The following is a 23,289-nucleotide window of genomic DNA, read 5'->3' on the forward strand; positions in this document are numbered from 1 at the left end:
GACTAACATCTCCGTGTTTATTACAGAGGTGGGAGGGTCTGTTTTGTACATCTGGGCGTCACAGAGATCACGTGCTCTGTATGTGTGCATTGCGAATAGTCATTCAGATTGATTACCATTAGTATTATCACACAAATACCATGGAGAAGCTAAATGGCTAGTATAGCAAAACCATGTTAATGTGTGGTTACTTTAGTTTAACAATTTTTTTTTTTTTTTTTTTTTTGTAGTAACCCCATGTTTAATTTTCATAAAGGTACATCTGTAATTAAAACATTATGTAATTGAGTGCAGAAATTAGTTCGTGAGTAATCTTACCTGGCGCTGATATTAAAATAGCCAGTCTTAACAGTTTACTTGATCTGGTTCTTGATTTTATTATTGTTGTTATTTTTTTTTATTTCTTTGCCGGGAAGCAAATATATCAAACATGTGCGCGGTAAGAGCATCTGTGGTAATTCACGTTTGCCAAAACACACAAGGAAACGCATTGTGAAATAAAATATCGGCGGCAATCACAGACATTCGCATTCAGACAGGATTAGTTTTCTCAGATGTTAACTGAGTTTGCTGAAAAATGGTAGGTAATTTGCTCTGGAATTATTATATTATTAGTTGTGTGAGGAAAAACAGAGATGTAGCAGATTCGGACAGGATTAAAATCACCAAAACACAAATTTCTAACGACCCCCTGTAAAACTAGTCCCGTCCAAATAGGTCTTTTGTTTCTTTCTTTGTTCCTGTCAGTCTTTAGTCTGTGGCCTTTGTTTTTATTTCTGTTGTCTTCCCCTCTCTTGTTTTATTCTGCATTCCTTGAAAACTGCCCTCAAGTCTGCTTTTGTAAAAAGCACATCACATCACAGACGGTGATGGACGTAGACAGATTGGCTAAACTCTTGAGAGGAACTGCTCGAAGCTGCAACTTTTAAACTTCCTGTCAGGAGCTTGAGGTAAAATCTAAATGTTGCTGGCAATGGATGTGTTCCTTGTTGGGTGTCTTTTTCACCTTAAAGGGTTAGTTCACGCAAAAATGTAAATTTGCCTGTGTTTTACTCACCCTCAAAGCATCCTAGGTGTATGTGACTTTCTTCTTTCAGACGAATCCAGTCGCAGTTGTATTAAAAATTGTTCTGGCCCCTCCAAGCCTTTCAATGGGGGTAAGCGAGTGTAGGTTGTCAACAGTTCAGAAGACGTGAATTAAAGTTTATGCATCTGTAATAAAACATCCCTCACATGGCTCCAGGGGGTGAATAAAGGCCTCCTGTAGCGAATCCATGCATTTTTGTTAGATAAATATCCATATTTCAAATGTAATAAACACTTTTTTTATCACTTCCGTTGACTGTCATACAATCTTACGTCATCCGCCGAGTGATTAGTGACGAACGCGGAGACAAAACAAATCGCCGTTCATTATTTAGAAGCACAAAATGTGGATTTGTAAAGAAAAATGTTGGAGGATTTTGATATAAGCCAAGAGGAGACTGGTTTTCCTTTGCTAAAGTAAGGAAACTTTGTTTCCTTTGCTCCTGCATTTCTCAGAGGCGCGCGCACAATGCAAACATCCTACGTCATCCGCCTGAACATCTTCCGCGTTCCGTAAGTGATTAAATTGTTTTTTCCCCCTGGAAACAAGACTAAATATTTTGTGTCATTTTGTTTATCTAGTAAAAGTATCTTGATTTAAGAATTTTTAGATATTTTGACTAGAAACAATACAAAAATACTATAAAGATATGCCATTTTTTCAGTGTAATGACCTACTTTTGATTAATTCAAAATTTGACACATTCCATGACATTCCGTGTTAAACTGTGAATTCCGTTTTTATGACTGGATTCCGCGATTCTGTCCGCATTTTCCGCATCACGGAAATCATAGGGCCCTACTATGGCTGCGAGTTATGTCGAGAATGTCATGTCTGGGAGGTCAACCTGTAAGTCATGTGTCGGAGCAGCACGTCATCACTCAGCTAGGGGATGTTCTGTATGCTGGCTTGGACTGGTACAAACAGATAAATCCTGGTCTGCACCCAAGTGTTATTTTAGCCGGCAGGATGAGATCTGAGTCAGATTGTAAAGGGAATTTCACAACTACGGTGTTAAGACATCACTGTTTGTGTTTTGTGGAGTGAGTCTGTGCTCACTTGATGCATACTGAGATTTTTATTGCTGTGTTTCACTAAATGGCTCTGAGGGATAGTTCAAACCAAAATACTGTCAACATTTATTCACCCTCATGTTGTTCCAAATCTGAATGGCTTTCTTTATTCTCTGGAACATAAAATGAGGAGGACCAGTTTTGCTTGGTTCCTAGTGTTCTTTAAAATATGGAGAAGAAGCAATGTCATACAGGTTTAGAACAACTTGAGGGAGAGGATATTATGAAGAAAATTGATATTTTTGGGTGAACTGTCCCTATGTGGGTTCCCATGGTCATGGAAAAGCTTAATGAAGTCTTAAAAATCAGGGATATATGAATACATAAATTTTATAGTTATGCTAGTATTATTCTTGTGTAGGGAAAACATGCATAAAATCCACAGTAGTGTCTGATTTGTGAATCTCCATCTTTTGACGTGGCTCTTTTAAATAATTGGATGAAATGGTTCAGAAATGTATTTTAATGCTTTATTCGCAGTTTAGTATCAGTAATAAAGAACGACTGGGAAGGTCATTTGTCTATTGCTGATGTTCCTGCTGCTGGATTCTGTGATGTTATTTGTGTGATACCTTTGCTTTTGAAAATCAAATGAGATGAAAAATAAGATGTCATTCTAATCCGACAAGCAATTCGTTTTCTTGCTAAAAAAATGTTCCATTTATTGTGTCTATGTAATATATGGATTTAATTTATTATATCTTTGTAGCATTTTATTATATCCCTATACGTACTGTAAGCAGAGACAGATTGCGTAGTGATGTAATCATAAATCAATAGGGAGATCAAGACACTATAACATTAAGTTCTCATCCATCTTGTCTCTGCTAGACTACAGTATTTCAGAAATGATATGTGCTCCAGTGTATTCTCTCCTTTTAGACATTAATGCATCAATTCACTGCCCATTTGCATGAAGTAAAACTTTCTATGATCCACTGAAAATCAGCAACTCTCATTGAAAATTAATGACTTGTGGTCACTTTGCTGCTGCAAATCACAGTGTGAAAAATGCTTGAACTTTAGATTGGATTGAGTGTAAGGAGATAACATTGTTAACATTTTTATTTCTGTTTATTTTTTCAGATACACAGTGTTTTGAAGATTCACGCTTTTTTACAACTGGACGAGACTCTTGCGGTCAATCTGCACACTGTTGCTTCTGTTTAAGGGTGTAGCACAGAGCACTGCAGTAAAGATCACCACAGCCCAGAATACTGAGTATAGCGGTGTGAAATTCCACAACCAAATCCCAGAGAGCAGTTAACAAGGCCGAGAGACTACATTGCTTTTTCTGTCTGATGCAAGATGACAACAAGAAGCCAACGCCCTTGGATAAACATATTCCCAGAACTAATATTTTTTTAAAACTATTTTCTTATCTCTTCTTACATCTTTTGAATACAATGCTAATTCATTTCCCCTCAACTTTGGAAAGATGAACTTGGGATTGTTGAGCGGAGGGACGATTTAGAGTTCAAGCGATATTGATTTCTTCACCATGTCATGGAAAAGAAACTACTTTGCATCTGGCAGCAGTGGCTTACAGGGTATATTCACCCCACGAACCATGACATCAATCGCCCCCAGCAAAGGACTCATCAATGAGCCGGGACAGAACAGCTGCTTCCTGAACAGCGCTCTCCAGGTAGGACTACATATGTTCATGCTATAAACACATTTTACATGTTGCCTTTTATACTTCAGAAATCTGATTGGTGTCTTTCTGAAATTTACAAATGGTGTCTTAGTTGAACAGAAGACTCTTGACACAAATTATTAACCTTTATTTGGTGTTTTTAGGGATGTATCTCAGTGTGGACTCCATAAAACGTAGCACACTTTGAGGACACCCCACATGAGCTTGCTGATATGTTTCCATAACCGTTAGGCTCTACTTGTAGTCTGTGAGGATAAATATTGTGCAAACAATCTCACTAATTAATGACTCGTGCAACGCATGACCTCAACAGATGCTTGTTCTCGTGGGCAGAAATTGCACCCACCTCCTCTTGTGATTAGCCATTTGAAGCAACAAGTCAAGCGGCTAGATGCATATGGCAGCAGTAGGAATGATGCGCTGACTCTTCACTCGTTCCTTTCCTCACGCATGAGTGCTATTAGACAGAAACCGCTGTGCCTTTTATCCATTGTGCTGCTCGGTGGAGCCTGCATTAGATTTAGTGATGATTCAAGCACTGTCTGCACTAGACCCCACAAACAACTGTCAGACGCACACTGTACTGGCCAGTAATTACCCTGCAGAGCAACCTGCCATTACTTAACCTCTATTTTTGGATTACTGTATAATCAGCTATATGGAAATAAAGGGGCTTAGCTGGCTGATAATATGTCTATAGCTACAAATTAGAGTCCGTTATGACTGGTTCGGGGGGTTGGGTGTTTGAGGGAGCGTCACGGCTGGATTGTCTGTTGCCATGAAGCATAACAATATGGCAAGGCAATAAACTCAAAATCTGGGGGTGAAAACAGTAATTTTTTTGACTGCAGAACAAATTGTGGTGCTTTTAAAACCTTTCTTGAATACTTTTCTGAGGAATTGTAAGTAGTTGTTTTGTTTGTTTGTTTGAATTTTAAGAACTTGTCTGTAAAAATGTTACTCACATTAAAGCATGAGCTAATTTGGCTATGATGTCTTCACAAATTATAATATACAGTGTTGTGAAATGTTTTTTGCCCCCTTACTGTTTTTAATTTTTTTTTTGCAAATTTGTCACTCTTGAATGATTCTGAGTAAATTCAAAATGCAGTTAACTATTTTGTTTCTCGTCTGTTCTTGAATTTCTTTAGATTGCGGCATGATGTGTTGCTTTTTAAGCATGCTTCACTTTGTCGGACAGGATCTATTAAAGTGATTTCTTGATTCAACAGGTCTGGCAGTAATCAGGGCTGGGTGTGGCTAGTGAAATGTAACTCGGCTTTCTAAAATAATGTGGTCAATTACAGTTCTTCCATGATTTACCAGGAGGGGGCAATTAATTTTTCACATAGGGCCAGGTAGGTTTTGACAGCTTTTTTTTCTTAATGAATGAAATCATCATATAAAAACTGCGTTTTGTATTTGCTAGGGCTTGGAAAATAAATTGATGCATCGCGAATCGAGAAATGATTCAGCATCGATTCTGAGATTTTCCGAATGCAACGCGATTCTTTCTTGAATTGATTCTGAGCTTAGTTTTGAACAGCAGATGGCACTGCATGCTTTAGAAACAGCCGTACTCTGCTTGTTTCCAAATCCTTGCACACACTTGAACCTAAAATAATAATTCATAAAATTCGAAAAGGCTGAAGCGAATTACAAAGGTGTTCACAGTGGGCTGTGTTTACATTAATCTCGCATCATAAAAGCATTCTAAGCTGAGGTGAAATTACATGACTGCCGAACGCACAAACGCTCTTTAGCATTCTTCTTCATGGGCATTTGAGTGTGCGGATAAAAACTAGATTAGAGCGCCATCTGCTGTTAAAATCTAAGTTCAGAATCGATTTCAGAGGAATCACGATTCAGTCTAAAAATCTAAGAATCAATTCACAAATTGATTCTGCATCGATTTATTGTCCCAGCCCTAGTGTTTACTTGCAATTTCTTTGTGTAATGTTAAAATTAGTTTGATGATCTGAATCTTTTAAGTGATAAATATGCAAAAAATTTGAAAAAACAGGAAGGGGGCAAAAACCTTTTCATAGCACGGTAGGCCTGTTTACATATAAGGTGAATCAGTTGCCTAGTATTGTTCTCTGTCCCTTAGTTTTGATGTTCTGTTCACATGAAGTGAAAATAACTTTTTATTTTGGCATTACATTCCCTATAATGGAATAAGCTGTCCTTGTTTAAGCTTTCCCAGAAACCCTTTCCAAAATCAATAGTTCTCAACGGCCATTCAATAAAATCTGTTATGCAATCAATAAACTCCTGATTGAAGATCCAAGGATGCAGCATAAATGAGTTTGAAGGAAGGAGAGGCAGAGAGTTATGTCTAGACTGCCGGGGTTTTCAAAGTTGACATCTGGTCTCCTGTGATTCTGAGACAGAAGGTAAGAGTCAGGATGTATAATCAGCAGCTTCCTGTTGAGTACAGCTGCAGTTAAAGGAATTTTTGGTTTTAGGCTATTAATAAATGTTTAGCCAACTTGCTACTAACTTCGTTTTCAGTAAAAGGCTCATGATTAGTTAAATCTGAATAAAAAAACTGGATTTTTGTTTGCAAGCTTAAGTGAGTTTAAACGACTTGTACAAATTCTATGCGTGCACAGGCTGCATTTATTTGATGAAAAATACAGCAGTTAGTATTATAATGAAATGGTTTTACAATAGAAATATTAATTGTGATAATGTGATGGCAAAACTGAATTTTCAGTAGCCAGTCAGAAATCATTCTAATATGCTGATTTGGTGCTCAAGACTTATCAGTGTTGAAAAAAGTTGTGCTGCATTTATAATACTAATATTTTTATGCAACCTGGAATCTCCCTTTGGACATGTAAAATTAAAAATGTAAAATTTAGGTTTGTTCTTGTTGGTGTGAAATGGTCACATTCTGTGAAGGGAAGTCTTTACAAGACTGCACCCTTTGTTTGAATGTTTAATGAGTTGAAGGAAGTAACTTGGTTTCAGTCAGTCATAGTTATTTTCAGTCTATCTTTTCCATCAGCCCTGTCATCTGTCTGCTTTCCGTCCCCTGGATCAGAAGCGTGTAATATGGTTAGTAATGGGCCCTGGTGTCCCTCTTTGCAGAGGGCTATCTCTGATGTGTCCATTTTGGAGACTCATGCAGTTTTGCTTGCTCTTATCGAACTCATTTTTCAAGCAGTGGTCTACTGCAGTTCACATATTTCACAATGACAGACTCCACGGTTGATCAGTTTCAGCTTCCTTTCTCCCAAAAGACCATTTTATAAAGATCTTGTCTAAAGGATTCTGCTGCCGTTTATATGTTTGTTAAAAAAAATGCATCAGATCAGAGATTTTACAATCCCCTCAGTATGACGTTGAGTCAGAACATCGCTTTAATAAGCAGATGTGACCTAGGTTGTCAAGCAAACACCTGTACTTCCTGTAAAGTCTTGCAGGCTTCTCATCAATATGGGCAGTCTCATCCTATACAAACTCTACTGGACAGTTCCAGATTAAAAAAAATTAAATAAAAAAATGAAAAGCTGGATTTTATTGTTAGACATTCTCAGAGGCAAACTCAGTGGCATGACAAGAGCTCCCAGAACTTAAGTGTCAAATCAGTGACGTCAAATCAATAGAAGGGGACACTGTGCCCTGATGTTGACCACTTGAGACATGGACACACTAGCTAGTCCATGGCCACTGGCTCAGAATGTTCCTGTGAATTTGCAGACCTGCGTACTTGCACCCGGAGACCAGGACTGTGTTTCAAGAACAACGGTTATTGTAGGAAACTCCTGAAAATGTCTTTTATGTATGTCATTGTATATAAGATTTCTGGTCACAAATCGCACCATTTCTTTCTTCTATAGTGCAGTTAGAGTGTCTTTTTTGTTTAAATCATAATTTTTTTTTTAGGTTAGATATAATGGCCCTCTTGTCAATGTCAACCTGTCCCAAAACACTCTCACATCTTTATATTTGAGCACTGCATATAGCAAGGCTTCAAGTAAAACCTGGTTTTCCTAAGACCATGTGGTTTGCATTGCAAACAAAAATATTGAGTTTATTGATTGTGATGAATGCTCGTGATGGTGTTGTCTAGGTCCTCTGATGCACATTTTCATGCCCGAGGAAATATTTACATTAAAGCTTTTGTGTTTAACAAAAACAGTATTGCATTTCATACATTTTATTCCCTTACAGTTTCACTGTTTCCACAGTTTCCATGCAAAGAGCGTCAGCAGGAGGTCATACAGGGTGATCGTAATGGCATGAGAGATCAGTGTTGTTGAGTACTTTTAAGTTTTATTGTGCAGAGACACACGCACAGCCCCAACCGCAGTCAAGCAGATGTTTTCTACTTTGTGTGTCTGGTTTGTGAAATTACTCTCTGAAATCAATTCTGTCAGCACTATAGATTTTAAAGGGGTTCAAAGTAAGCCAAATGGACAGCTCTGCTTAAGACTTCTGACTGAAACATAAGCAGGTCTCTTAAATGTTTTGGTTTACAGGCCAGCTAACTTTTGAAGTTCATTGACAGACTTTATCACTATTAGAGTGATTAAGGCATCTGTGAAGGTAAAGTTAGACAGCAGATTCATTTGGGTAACTGAGTTGTGTGGGACTGACAGCTCTCTCAATAATTCAGCATGCAAGCGTGTAGATCTGCCGGGCAAGCAGCGGTGCCATGGCACACAAAGTCCCCGCTCATGGCGGGCAGGTGGGGTCAGCTCGACCTCCACAGCCTCCCAGGCACGACTAGATGGGAGGTGTGCATGATTGTGTGTCTGTGTGTGCATGTGAGCTGCCCAGCAGGAAGCCAGCAGGTCTTTGTTTGTTCCGCTGACATTCCGCATCATCCTTCACCTGGAGACGCATACATTCCTCAAGATGAAAGACTAAAGCTGGGAAACACGCTCATCACTTCATCTTACTATCAGACTTTGCTCTGCTTGTTAACCTGCTCCCGTTTCTTCAAACTCTTGGATAGATCATACAGGCTTATTGACTCTTTGACACCTGATTGGTGAGACATGATTGCTTCTTTCATGTGATTGGTTGAGAGTGTATTACGGGGTGTCAAGAAAGCTGGATTTAGGAGATTGTTGAGGAAAGGAGTTGTTCAGCGTCAGATACAACTTGCACCATCTCCAACCCGACTCATCTTCTTTAGATGCCTTTCCCTTCTGAGAGAGACACTTAGGAAGAGGTGGAAAGTCAACTGCAGGCAGTGCAAGTGCTTTTTGAGCCTGATGCATTTTTGATGACTAGACCTTCTCAGGCATTTTAGAAGGTGTGTTGAGTGTCTGATGCTTGATTCAACCTTTTCTCAGCCTTTCAGAGCACTCTCATATCATGCCCAAGCAGCATCAAAGATCAGAGGATGATGAAAACGTTTCTAACGTCTAATTGCACATTTTTTTTTATAGGTTCTCTGGCATCTGGATATCTTCCGGCGAAGTTTCCGGCAGCTCACCACACACAAGTGTATGGAGGACTCGTGCATCTTCTGCGCTCTGAAGGTAAAGCACTGAGCCCATCAGGGTTTGACTTTATTCATGATGCATTACATTCATGGAGCTGACAGGGATCTCTGCTCCATTATAGCTTTTCTAATTCAGTATTTTCCCTTTTTATTTGAAGGCTAATGTGTTTCTGCCATCTGTATATGCTTCAAGATTCTGAAATGTTATCAAATATTAAATGGTGAACTTTATTGTAGAAGCAGAGATAATTGGCTTGACCCACTTTATTTACAGATAAAAGTACATTTTTGGTTTAAAGGCATAGTTCACCCACAGATGAAAATTCTGCCATCATTTGCTCACCCTCATGTGTTCCAAACCTCTTTGACTTTCTTTCCTCTCTGGAACATTAACATTTTTTTTTCTTCAAATTTCAAAAAAAGTCAGTGGTCACCAAAACTTGTTTTATTAAATGTTTGGTCTTCTAATAAATGGCTTCATTTGATAAGTCTATAAAGAACTGCACCCAGCAACTCCATTACACTACTGAGCATCCAAAAGGATAGTAACTTGTTTCATCTTTTGTTTGCACAAGTTACTCAATTTTATGTAACAGCTATTCATTCTCAAGTGAGGAACAAAAACTATAATTAAAATTTCGTTAGTATAATTACTAGTTTACATGTATGTTCTAATTATTATTTAGGCCTAGTTATTTTGTCAAAAAGCCTAAAGGAAACCAGTTCGGAATATCATTTTGTCTGATACCAAAACAAAAAAAAACAGTGCTGAATCACTACTTTGTCATTTCATCTGCTTCAAAGCATTGGCAGAACATTATATGTATGTTGACGTACTATAAAAACATCAAATATATGGCATTGAAGGAATAGATATGCATCAAAAAAACGAGCTATCCTGTTTTTAACTATAGCTACATGGCAAGCAGTGTTGCGTGTATTCAGCTCCTGCAGTGCCATTTCTTTTTCCATCCCGTTTCTTTTCAGTCCCTCCCTTACACTCGTTTTATATTAGATTCCTTCTAATGTTCAGGATTGCCATTGGCGCTTTCCATCAAAAGTTCAATAACTCAGCTGGAAATTAGAGATCTCTCTCCTGAGCCCTGTGCCAGCGCAGTAGGGGGCTGCCTGTCTGCTCTCACACACATGACTGGGACAATATGTCTGTCAGCCTGTCCGCTCGCTCTCATGGGTCTGGTACTGCCTCTGTATTCAGCTGTCTGTATCTTTCTGACTTTACTCCAGTATGTTTCACGGTCAGTGACATAAGTGCTGTGCCTTTCTTCTTTCCAACCTCTGAGTTTTCAGCCTTCAAAGTAAAGAAGTTAATCCTGTAATAACATTGTTTACTGAGGAGTTTCTTAATTTAGCACAGAAGTCTTGATGATGTAATTGTTTTGTTTTATGGGGAGTTTTTTTATTATATACCAGGAGACACTTAATTATGCTGTGTTTAGATGTGGCTTAAGAGGAAAAAAATACTGCTTTTAATAGGATAGTTCATCCAAAAATGAAAGTTCATGCATTTACTCACTCGTGTGTCAGTTGAATGACTTTCTTTCCTTCGTAAAACACACTCTTAAAAACATCTTTGCTTGTCATGCTACTTTTGTTAATATAAAAAAGAGGTTTATTGGCTACATAAACATCACATTTGAAAGAAATTTGAAATCTTTATACAACAGTTTGTAACTGGATACAGGGTGAGAAACTGTCGTATAAAGGTACACTTTTTGCCCATTTTTGAAAGTAGTTGTGTTATGAACTGGTGTTGATGTTTTCTTTAAAGTTAATTGAAAGCTGTGGTTGTTTTTCAGAGCATCTTTGTGCAGTTCCAGTTTAGCAGTGAGAAGGTGCTGCCATCTGATGCTCTCCGCTGTGCTCTGGCCAAAACCTTCCAGGATGAGCAGCGATTCCAGCTCGGCATTATGGACGACGCAGCTGAGTGCTTCGTAAGGGCTCTTGACTCTTCACCATTGCCCTTTAGCTTCCCTATAGCGCATTACGGCTTTTCCTGCTGTTCTCCTCCATGCCCTTGCTTTTTCCATACACTTTAGTATTCTTTTACATGCCAAATTAGACTCTCTGCTTTTCTTGTAGAGGAAATTGTGCAGTCTGACATTTCTTGTGAACATTGTTAGGTCAGCTCTTAAGTCCACCAAATAGGAAGGTGTTTGATATCCTCTCGGCCCTGTATCAGTCCGTCCCTGTCTTTTTTTGGTTGCATGTCTGCTTTCATGTCAGTTTTTATTTCTCGTCTCTTGGCAGGATGCTTGATAGTACAGAAATGTAAACCTTGTTTGACTCTGTAATCTCATAGACACACATCCTGTTTTGTGCAGTGATTAATTTTCTCCTAATGGCTCATTTTAAAGGCCATAGCATCATAACATATAAGATAAAGAATGGCTCCCTGTCTCTGCCTCTTTCTACTGCTGGTTTAGCAACATGGTACAATGTGCTGACCAGTAAGAACTGCGACCACAAACTGCAAATGTTCATTTTTCCCCCTTAACCGCTATTGTTGTCTGGTCATTATGCAAGACTGGAGGCACTGGTGAAGGGCAGTTGCTTTGTGAACTTTCAACATCTCCCTACAGAACACAAGCCTTCCCCCAACCCAACATTCTCAGCTATATCCCTCAGCCAAAAGAGCTGAGCGTGCTGTTATTCACAGACTCAGTACACACCCACTAGACAGCGAGAATCAATTAACATGAGACATGCAGGACAGATGTATGCTGTTTCTATTCAGTGAGATTTTGATTCAAGCACACTGATTGGTAATAATTAAGCAATAAGTCTCTCTCACAGGAGAATATCCTCATGAGGATCCACTTTCACATCTCTGATGAGACCAAGGAGGACATCTGCACAGCCAAACACTGCATCCCTCACCAGAAGTTTGCCATGACACTCTTTGAGCAGGTGAAGCCTCTTTATTAACAAGGAGCAATATTTTTTGAAGGCACTATGAATTCCATTGGTAATGCATTTACTAGGACGTATTCTGAATGACACTCAATATTTGGTGGTAGAAAATGTAAAACAGTGTATTATACATCAGCATTTAATTGGATTATGGTTTGACCTGTCTACGTTGCACATGTCAGTAAATATTTGTAATGTTTTTTTTATAAATAGTCATTGATCATTTCTCTTTTATAATAGTATGCATTGATGTATCATGCACAGAAATGTATTTTTGTATATTTGTGCTCATTTTTAAACCATTTCTATGGCTAGAAAGGCCTCTTTATAAGTGAAATATAAAATAATTTTTTTAAATCTTATTCCAGTCATCAAATGGTTAAAGTTAATATATGTCTTGGGAAAGTCATATGAAAATAATTGAAATTAATTCCATCAGTTGTCAATTAATTAATTTGTGTTGTCGTAAAGTGTGGGAACCCTAATACACCTAGTTTTTAATATAAAATAATGTTTACCACTCTGTCCATTTGTGTAAAAAAGATTGAACAGATATTGTTTTTTGTTCTCATTTAGTGTGTGTGCAGCAAATGTGGAGCCTCCTCAGACCCCCTGCCTTTCATTCAGATGGTCCACTACATCTCCACCACCTCTCTGTGGTGAGCAAAATCATCCCTGCAGCACATACACATGCACAAAAATGAGTGATGCTAAAGAATGAGGTCATTTTGAAAGCTGGGACCGAAAAGGGCCACACTGTGTACGGCACAGAAAACATCATGTCCTATACTCTTCTCCAGCTGAGCAAATGAGCTCTCTGCCACATCAAACACAGTGAAATCAATCAGAACAGAGAGAGATTCCCTCAATGGCCAAGAGCACATGGCAACAGCCTGCTTAAATATTACTCTAGGTCTCCTAGACAGCAGTGCCACTGTTTTTAATCATGGGTGATGAGCGGCCAGATACAAAGCCGAGCCTCACGTTAGAGCAGCTCCCCTTGAACTCTGCAGTCAAATGTTGTCACCATCCGCTTTTAGAGCTGCGCATTTGCAGACGCAGTCTGGATTACTGCATTCAGCCTGCCAGTGGAGGAGATACTTAGCATTGTGAACAAACATTCGCAAGCACAACAGGGATGAAAGGACTTCATGAATATTCCAGCATGCAGCTCTGTGATTAAGGAGGCTTTTTATGATAATAGCTGACATTGCAGTGCAGAAGTGCTTCCTTCTAGTGATCTGCCTCACTGCCATTAGCATGAAATGTGCAATCTACATTGGCAGGAAATTAGTTAGACAAATAGTGCTGGCTCAGATGAGTTACAATACATGCAACATAAATGGAATTATTCAATATTCTGATAAGAATAAATATATTTTACATAGATTTTAAGAAAAAAGTAGTCAGGAATGCCTTAGTATCAGTGCATAGTATCTGAGGGAGATTTCTTAACTTTTGGGACAGCCTTCATGAGCAGGCTTGTGATACCTTGAAATGCTGCCTACAGATTCAGTTCAGATGCCTTTGAAATTGTTTATTAGTGTTAATGTAGGCTGTTTATTAATACCAGTGAATGTAGCAACAGTTGTACTAGTTTTTTTTGGGTCAACAGCTTATAAAAATGTAGTTCTGGGTTTTTTAGCTTGTTTACTGTACACCTATCACGCAGCAGCTTTTAGGGATTGCTCTGTTTTTGTTATAAGTCAGAAATGACAAGGAGGCAGCTTCCCGCAATAGAAAGTCAATGGAGAGCATTGGATTGTTCTTCTCCCTGGTGGGCGTGGTTTTCAGATTATGACGTGTCGATCTGTCTCTATACACACTCTCACTTGGAGGAGCCTGTCCAGGTAACACTGTGACATTGGCAAGGCTGTCTCCCTGAAACCTGCCTGAGCTGCAATGTTGCTCCAGGCATGCAGTGTTGCAGTGTCTTTGAGATGACCTCTGCTGCTGCAGTAAGATCAAACCGGTCTGGACTGTGACCTCCCTGAAAACCCTTCTGAATACAAAAAAACACTGTACACAAACACTTTAAACACTTGAGTCAGTTGTTTAGGTTAGTATTACAAATTCCATTTAAAATTTTTTAATTCATATAGTAATTATAGGCTGTTTACATGTTTATTAAATCAAAGCCAACAAATACAAACACTTCGCCCGTAATTACAGATATAAGAGCTGCAGTGTATTGCTGGTGCTATCTTAATGTGTGACATGTGTTGGTTATACTACAGTAACCAGGCAGTGCGGATGCTGGAATGCCGGGAGAAGCCCACCCCAGACATGTTCGGAGAGCTGCTGAGGAACGCCAGCACTGTGGGAGACCTGCGCAACTGCCCGGTTAGCATTACCACACTCCGCCACACACTCAGCTTATCAAATCAAGTGCTAATTAGGCATAATGAAGCCTGGGACAGTGTGTGTGTGGATGTGACGCTTGTCTGGGTTTGAATAGGATTGTGGCCATTAAGTAATCGCTGGCTCAAAACAGGACGCAATCAGTGGAATATTAATTTGTCTCGTGGCCCTGAGGAGGACCGACTTCTTACGCAAAACATGCACACTTGTTTTCATGTCAGATCAGGATTTCCTTGGATAAGGGATGACGGCTTATCACACTGCAAAAAATAATTTTCTTAATCAGTATTTTTGTTTTGTTTTCCAGCAAAAATATCTAAACATCCTTGAAACAAGATATATTTACTTCAGAGGCAAAATGACATAAGTCAGTAGGATTTTTTTTTTCTTCTACAAAATTAATACTTTCTTCAGAAGTGTGAGATATGTTACATAATGTTTATATTTCAAATAAATGCTGTTATTTTTAACTTTCTGTTCATCAAAGAATCCTGAAAAAAGTATAATGGTTTCCACAAAAATATTAAACAGTGCATCTGTTTTCAGCATTGAAAGGGTCATGTGACACTGAACACTAGTGTAATGGCTGCTGAAAATTCAGCTTTGACATCACAGGAGTAAATTGCATTTTAAAATATATGAAAATACAAACCAGTTTCTTAATTGTATGAATATTTTTCACCTTGCTGTTTTTACCATATTTGATATTTTGAGCATAAGAAACTTCTTCTATTCAAAGTTTTTTTTTTTATTATTAATTTCTTTAAGCCTGTTGGCAAGTACATATATTTTTCTAACTCAAGCATAAACCAAGCTTAAATTTTGACTTCTCTGATATTCATATAATAATGAATCATTACATTATTAGATGATATTATGCTTTTATGTTTGTCTGTTCACTAGTATTAATGGAAGTAAACATGTTTTGAGTTGACACTATGGCAAGATTTCCCTTTGAAATGAACACATTTGAAAGTTGAAGAAAAATCTGTGTAGATCTGAAACAGACGTTATCTTGACCCTCAGACATGCTTCATGCAACCTAAACACACACACACAAAATATGGGTGTTCATCTGTGATTTCTGATCTATATTAGGGTGACTAAGTTCAGGCAGGGGGAATGGGAATTAATGGTAATGGTTAATGCAAGTATGTGTGTGTTTCATTATAGCTCCACAGCTTTTTTTTATGTTCAAGCAATATAAAAAAAAATTAAAAAATTCCTCTCCCTTATTCTCCTCTACAGGGCAACTGTGGAGAGAAGCTCCGTATTCGACGTGTCCTGATGAACTCCCCAGAGATCATAACCATTGGCCTGGTGTGGGACTCGGACCACTCTGACCTAGCAGAAGACGTCATTCATAGCCTGGGCACCGTCCTGCGGCTCGGAGATGTAAGACATGCACCCTGCCAGTAGTTAGAAATATCCCACAAACTGCACACAATTCCACTAACATAAATAGGTTGATAGATGAACAAATCCACAGCTGAAAACAGAAGCCTTTGACATTGTCGATCATGATAAATGCAGTCAGCTCCAAACAGCAGTGCTACAACTCTGAGATCACTGTGATGCACATGGGAATTACAGGCAGAACTTGTCAAACTTGTTGCGTCAATGACAATGACTCATAAAAACAACTCTCTGCCACTGATTTCAGGCTTCCTAAGGACACAGGGCGGGCACAGTGTGTCCTAAGTGGGTTTGCATTTCACTAAGTTCTGGGTTCACGTTTCAATGTGAAATGTAAACCATTTTAAAAGGCCTAACAAAAGATTATTTTAAACTGAAATACATCTAGAGATCAAGAGTGGTGATTTGATAATCTCCATCACAGATGTTTTTAATGCCTTTGAAAGATCTCATGGTCACTTAAATTAGGTAATGGTTTGGTTGTGTGGATCTAGTTTTATGTGTGTATGTGGATGTGTTTGTATTTATGACTAATAAGTGACCTCTCGTCCTTCGTTTCACCCATAGCTGTTCTACCGAGTGACAGAGGACAAGGCCAAACAGGCGGAGCTCTACCTTGTGGGCGTGGTCTGTTACTATGGCAAACACTACTCTACTTTCTTCTTCCAAACCAAAATCCGCAAGTGGATTTACTTCGACGACGCTCATGTGAAAGAGGTAATCATCTGGGCTTTGTGTAACCAGTGAATGTGAAAAATGCAGCCCTTAGCTTGCCGGTTTGCCAGGGTTGTTCGTAGGGCTTTATTTATACATGCCCTGATCTAATGTTCCTTGCTTGCTCTGTCCACAGGGAGTTTGTGTAGAATCATTAACTGGGATAGACCAATGTGTTGGCTCGTTATTTAGCAGTGCCCCACAGGCTCCCAGCATGTGGTGGGTGGGTGGGTGAATGTATGTGTATGTGCTGTTTTACATAATTCGACAGCTTTTTGACTCACCACTTAGGATTCTGTGTTTGTGTGTTTGTCTGTGTGTGCAGGTATATGTGCACATGCCAGTAACTCAATGCATGTCAATAGTCATTATTGCACATTCTGTATATGGTCATAACATAAAGACAGGAATGGCACAATGTTCATAGCAAGTGAACGTCAAAAAGTTATTATGCACAAATCTGGCACATGCCAAAAATATACAGTAATGTTCAAATTTTTTAATACTTTTATTCAGCATGGATGCATTAAATTAATCAATATCTACAGTTAAGACTCAATCACAGGAATAAATTACATTTTAAAATATAATAAAATAGAAATCAGATTTCACTAATTTCAGCAATGTTAAAAAAAAATCTTACTGACCCCAAGCTTTTGCATTTTCCATGTTATGACTGGTAACTAATAAATGCTGAACTTTATTTAAGTATAAAATAGTAATTGTATTAAATACAAAAATTCTGTACTATTTTACCTAAATAAGAAATAAAACAATGTACGGTATGACACATGGATATTAATTTTGAGAATTATTCTCTCTTATTTAGGGCACTATGTAATCCATTTTATTTTTTCCTAAATTACGTTTTATTTTTTTCCAAATTCAGCTTTTTCCATTTTAATTTTTCTGGATTCTGTTTTTTTCCATTTTTATTTTTCTCGACTCCTTTTTAATAGTTAAATAAAATTGTATTAATCAAAAAGCAAGTCTAATGAATTAAAATCATATACATTTTCACATCAATTTATTAAGTTTAACAAAAAATACATGTTTAGGGCCCTATGAAATGTTTTATTTTTCCTTACCATATTTTTTATTGTTACCAAATTCTGTTTTAGCATGTCTAATTATTTGAATGGATAAAACAACTTAATTTATTAAACTTTTTCTTAAAGTAGGCTTATGAATTTTTTTTTTCTCAGAAATTCTGTGTTGTGTATTTACATTATTCTTGTTATTAATAATATTATTTATATTAGTAATATATTATTATTAATAATATTGAAGGCATAAAACATTAATTTCATTTATCCTTTAATTATTGAAAATTAAGCAAACTTTATTTTTTGGCAAACAAAGGGGTTTAACTATTAAAATGAAAACCTGAAGAAGAAATGTTGTTTGATTATTCATTAAAAAAAAATTATGTTTGTTTTATTTTAGTAGTTTGTTGTTGTTGTTGGGTTTTTTAATTCTACTGAAATATAGACTTCAAATGAAACCGGACTTTTATTTTGACGGGTTGGCATGAATACCTTTACAGTTCTGTGTATGTGATATGACGCTAGTTTTACTCAAATCAAGCGGTCAGATGCTCACGAAGTGAGACTCAGAGCAGTTCTGGAGATGTTGTTCATGTGTTTACTTCCTCATTTAGTGAGACGGCAGATGCTGAAATCACCGCGAGCATCACACGTGCTTCAGTGTGTGTGTAGTAAACAAAACCTTGCGTCTGATACTAGTCTAAGATACTAGTCCATGTCGTGATTTGATTTAAGTGTAATGACCCACTTTTTATTAATTCATTTAAAATTTTACAAATCTGTGAATTCGGTTTTTATGACTGGATTCTGCAATTCTGTCTGCGTTTTCCACATCGCAGAAATCAACTTATTATTATTCTGAATAGTAAAATATAGAAAATGAGAATGCTCAATTAAATGCTCATTATCAGCTGATACCAATCTGTAATATTGGTTGATGACTGATGTGGTACCAATATATTGGTACATCCCCACTTTTTACAGTGATACGTTTACTGCATAATTCCTGCAAGCATTAAAACTACTTCGAAAAATAAATAATGTGTGTTATGTCACTCAGATTGATGTGTCATTCCCTTAGTCCTGAACTTGCAGAACTTTATTTTCATAATAGCAGTGCAGGGCTGTGGATCCTAGACAGTTGCAAACGAAGCAGCTTTTTCTGTGGAGTCTGGCAAGCCTATGCTGACCTGCACGTGAGCTGCGCAGAGCTCCTACAAAAGCCCTCTGAAAACAAGGATATCCTACTATTGTTTACAACCCCAGCTGGACAGTGACAGGGCGTGGCCTACAGACAGAAACCGCCATGATAGTCCACCGCAAACAAACACACACACACTAAAGCTCACTGTCCCGCTCACTTTTTCACGTTTTCGTGCATGCTTGTCTGTTACTGCGGCTCGCTCGGCATCCTGTCTGTTTATGGAAGGAGCATAGAGAAAGTCATCCATTTGGGAAGTTGGAGTCTTGGGGGTAAGATTGGTGTGAAAATGATGGAAACATGTTGGACTTGAGTTTCAGTCTCAGCTTTGTTATTCAGGGTATCCAGAGCATTTCAACTGGTCTTTGCTTTTTTGTTTTTTCACTAGGTGAGAGTTATATTTGGTTGAGCTTTTTAGGGATTAATTTAGGAAAATCTGTCACATGTATTATTTAAACTGCTTTAAAACTATATACTACCTTTTATTTTCTCTCTCACAGATTGGGCCCAAATGGAAGGATGTGGTGTCCCGCTGTATAAAGGGGCATTACCAGCCGCTGTTGCTGCTCTATGCTGACCCCAGGGGGACGCCAGTGTCAGTTCAGGATTTGGCTTCTCGTCTAGACCTACATCACTACACTAAAGCATACTACGACAGTGAGGATTCAGGTACTTGCACACCAGCGTAAGGCTGGTTTACTGGTGCAGTTTATTTTACTGCATTTCTTTGGTGCACCTTCAGGAGGAAGTTTTACGTAGTAAGGCAGTTGTTTAGCAAATTTTTAAATTAATGAGTAAAATTTAGTTATTTTTTATATTTTTATTTTTGTTTTATGATCTGTAGGGCCCTATGATTTCCACAATGCGGAAAACGCGGACGGAATCGTGAAATCCAGTCATAAAAACAGAATTCACAGTTTAGCACGGAATGTCACTGAATTTGTCAAATTTTGAATTAATTAATCAAAAGTAGGTAGTTTCATTTCAATTAAATTTGATTTATGTATGTAGTTTGTGTCTGTAAACATGAAACCTTAAAAGTTGGTTTTAATTTTGATTTTTGATTTTTTTGGTTTTTTTTGTTAATGAATGGCACAGACGCGCGTTTTCATTTACTACACACACACACTGAAGAGCGCGTGACGTGACATAAACATATGAACAACATCTCCAGAACTGCTCTGAGAGTCACTTCATGAGCATTTGACTGTTTGATTTGAGTAAAACTAGCGTCATATCACATACACAGAACTGTAAAGGTATTCAAGGCAACCCGCCAAAATAAAAGTCCAGTTTGATTTGAAGACACTGGGCTTATTACTATTTTTCAGTAGAAAGTACATATCCTACTGCTGGTACTACTACTACTAAACAAACATTATTATTTAAGAAATAATCACACAACATTTCTTCCATGTTTTAATTTTATAAGTAAATCCCCTTTGTTTGTAAAAAATAAAGTTTGCTTATAATAAATGAAATTAATGTTTTATTCCTTAATTTGATAACCCGAAAAATTTTAATACACAATACAGAATTTCTGAGGTGAAACAAATTCATAAGGCTACTTTAAAAAAAAAAAATGAATAAATTAAGTTGTTTAATGCTTTCAAATAATTAGACATGCTTAAACACAGAATTTAGTAACAATAAAAAATATGGTGGGAAAAAATAGAACATTTAATAGGGCCCTAAACATACACAATAATTTGATGTGAAAAGTTTCATTATTTTAATTAATTAGCCATGCTTTTTGATTAATACAATTTAATTTAACTATTAAAAAGGAGTCAAGAAAAATTAAAACAGAAAAAAAAAACAGGAATTTGGAAAAAAATAAAATGAAATTTAGTAAAAAATAAAACAGATTTCTTAGGGCCCTACTTTATAGACAAATCTTTAGTGGAGTTTGCTGAGACTTGCAGGTATAAAAAAAAAAAATCTGTTACAAATACGGTAAAGAATCAAGAGCTGTAATAACCATATATTTCTTTAGAAGATATGATGTCTATATAATGAGCTACTTGAATTACCAAATTCTGCTTTTTATTTTAAAATATACCAATACTATAGATGGTATCAGAGTTCATCATAAGTGGCCTGTCCATAAAACATAGCCAATACTCATGAATAAATGGTGCACAGGTTAATACACACAAAGACAAAACAACAACTTTGAGGTAAATGTGCTATATCATAGTTATATCAGAGCTATATCTAGGTATCAGAACATAATAGAAACTTTGGATGGGCTTCTTTAACCGGAGTAAACATTCACCCAGAATACCTAGCAGTGCCCCATCACCTCTCAGAACTCTTTTTGCCAGTCACAGCTTTTGACTGAAAACTCCAGAATCTCATTTTTAAAGCATTATGGGTTCCCCAGTTGGTATCCTCAGTGATAAGCATCAGATCTTCTGTTTGTTTTGTCAGGCCGTGAGCCGTCAATTTCCAGCGACACACGGACAGACTCCTCCACAGACAGCTACAGCTATAAGCATTCACACTCCCACCACGAGTCTATGGCTTCCCACTTTTCCTCTGACTCCCAGGGAACCGTCATCTGTAACAAGGACAACGACTCTGCCTCCCACAGCAGCCTGGAAACCACAGGTACGTCAGTTTGTACACTCACGCTAGAATCAAAGACAGTTTACACACCATATTTGGTATATTGGCACTGAGTTGATCCATAAAGAAGTAAACTTAATGTGATCTGTTCTATGTCCTGCTTAGGGCTGCACAATTAATGGTCGATCTGATTTAGTTTTATTTATCAAATAGCAAATGCTGTGATATAATTAAAAGAATATGTGCTTGAGTGTTTTGGAGTAAAGCATGGCACTGTGTTCATTTACACATGAGCAGCTCACGATCAAGTGTTTTCAGTGTCTCGGAGTGCCTCGGTTCAACCTTAATATTGCACCACCTGTAGTCCTGCTGCTCTACAACTCAAATAGTGACTTTGGTTGTTAATCACTTGTGAAGGTCCTGACAGCGATCAAGTGCAGCGCCACACTCTCAGAAAGGACGGGGTCTTAGACAGAAAGGGAGGAGTTTTGGACCGGAAACGAAGTGCCAGCAGGCCACGAAAATTTGAGGCCCGGGGTGATTCAAGGAGTCATTGCTCTAAGACAGATGAGGTGTTGTCTGCCGGCTACCACAGCGAAGGTATGCAGTTAAACAATATAATGCTGTCACCAAACCACAATGCAAACATTGCTGTGTTATTTTAATGGAAACCTGGTTAATAATCTGTAACTGTGGCCAGTTGATTGATGCTCTGACAGATCGTTAGTGGATCGAGTAGCATGTTGGACGTAACTGTGGCCAGTTGATTGATGCTCTGTGGGATTGTTCAGTAATATTAGATTATGTAAAAAATAACATTCCTCCATCCTCTTTTTTTTTTTTAAATGATTTCCCCTCCCTCTCTTTTACAGGTGAGACTTTAAAAGAGCAGCAGGTTCCACGTTCCCTACCTAAACCTAGCTCCAGTCGACTTCGAGACTTTAAGGAGACTATGAGCAACATTATCCATAACCGGCCACTTTCCGCATCATCCTCTGGCTCTGTTGTCCCACCTGACTTCACCGCTAAAGCCCGAGACTGGGAAGCTGACAGCACCAGCAGTGAGTCCAAGTCCAGCTCCTCTGGAGGGCGATACCGTCCGCCTTGGAAGCCTCGCCGTGAGGCCCTCAACATCGACAGCATCTTTAGCAGGGAACGCCGCAAGCAGGCCGGGTACAGTCAGCTAGGCGCTCTCTTGTCTGAAGACACTGGGCCTCAGGGGGACTTGGCGGCATCATCGGAACAGACCACCTTTCGAGACCTACCGGGACCCCTGAGACGAGGATCAGAGCAGCCCTCACGGCTTATCCAGAGGATGGAGAGCGGCTATGAGAGCAGTGAGAGGAACAGTAACAGCCCCGTCAGCCTCGACATGCCTGTTAGCGAGGGCACCAGTAATGGCACACACAGGTATAATGGAAAAAAGCTCGTCAGAACTGATAAGGATCTTTGTTAGCACATCATTCATCATAAACACTCTCTCTCTCTCTATGTATCTATATCTACATCCATCTCTCTCTCTCTCTCTCTCTGTGTTTTCCAGCTTACAAGAGGCAGGAATGAAAAAGCCTCCACCTGATGTCAGCCCATCATGGAAGACTGTCATCAAATCCAAGAGCAGCAGTGCCCTACTGCAGGATGTCAAAGCATCAGTCAAGGGCAGCAGTCACATGAGTTTAGGTGTGTACAGTATGAACGTGTGTGTTTATAGTCATCATACAGTCAACATGTGGGCGATTTCACCTTTTCTTTACCTTATGGCATT

General features: G+C 38.3%; 1 protein-coding gene across 8 annotated transcripts in view; it reads left to right on the forward strand.

The window, feature by feature from the left end:
- LOC109099301 (inactive ubiquitin carboxyl-terminal hydrolase 54-like) overlaps positions 1-23,289 on the forward strand; it is a 53,502-nt gene that overhangs the window by 20,617 nt on the left and 9,596 nt on the right. For all 8 annotated transcript variants that reach the window (XM_042736808.1, XM_042736809.1, XM_042736810.1 and 5 more), the window contains exons 2-14: positions 3,247-3,808; positions 9,229-9,321; positions 11,102-11,236; positions 12,099-12,212; positions 12,792-12,874; positions 14,453-14,558; positions 15,825-15,971; positions 16,560-16,709; positions 19,454-19,622; positions 21,387-21,566; positions 21,942-22,124; positions 22,397-22,934; positions 23,068-23,204. In XM_042736808.1, coding sequence (XP_042592742.1) covers positions 3,662-3,808; positions 9,229-9,321; positions 11,102-11,236; positions 12,099-12,212; positions 12,792-12,874; positions 14,453-14,558; positions 15,825-15,971; positions 16,560-16,709; positions 19,454-19,622; positions 21,387-21,566; positions 21,942-22,124; positions 22,397-22,934; positions 23,068-23,204 — 2,182 coding nt within the window. In that variant the 5' untranslated portion in view covers positions 3,247-3,661. The remainder of the gene's footprint in view (positions 1-3,246; positions 3,809-9,228; positions 9,322-11,101; positions 11,237-12,098; positions 12,213-12,791; positions 12,875-14,452; positions 14,559-15,824; positions 15,972-16,559; positions 16,710-19,453; positions 19,623-21,386; positions 21,567-21,941; positions 22,125-22,396; positions 22,935-23,067; positions 23,205-23,289) is intronic.

Source organism: Cyprinus carpio, chromosome B13 (genome assembly GCF_018340385.1).
Source record: "Cyprinus carpio isolate SPL01 chromosome B13, ASM1834038v1, whole genome shotgun sequence".
NCBI lineage: Eukaryota > Metazoa > Chordata > Actinopteri > Cypriniformes > Cyprinidae > Cyprinus > Cyprinus carpio.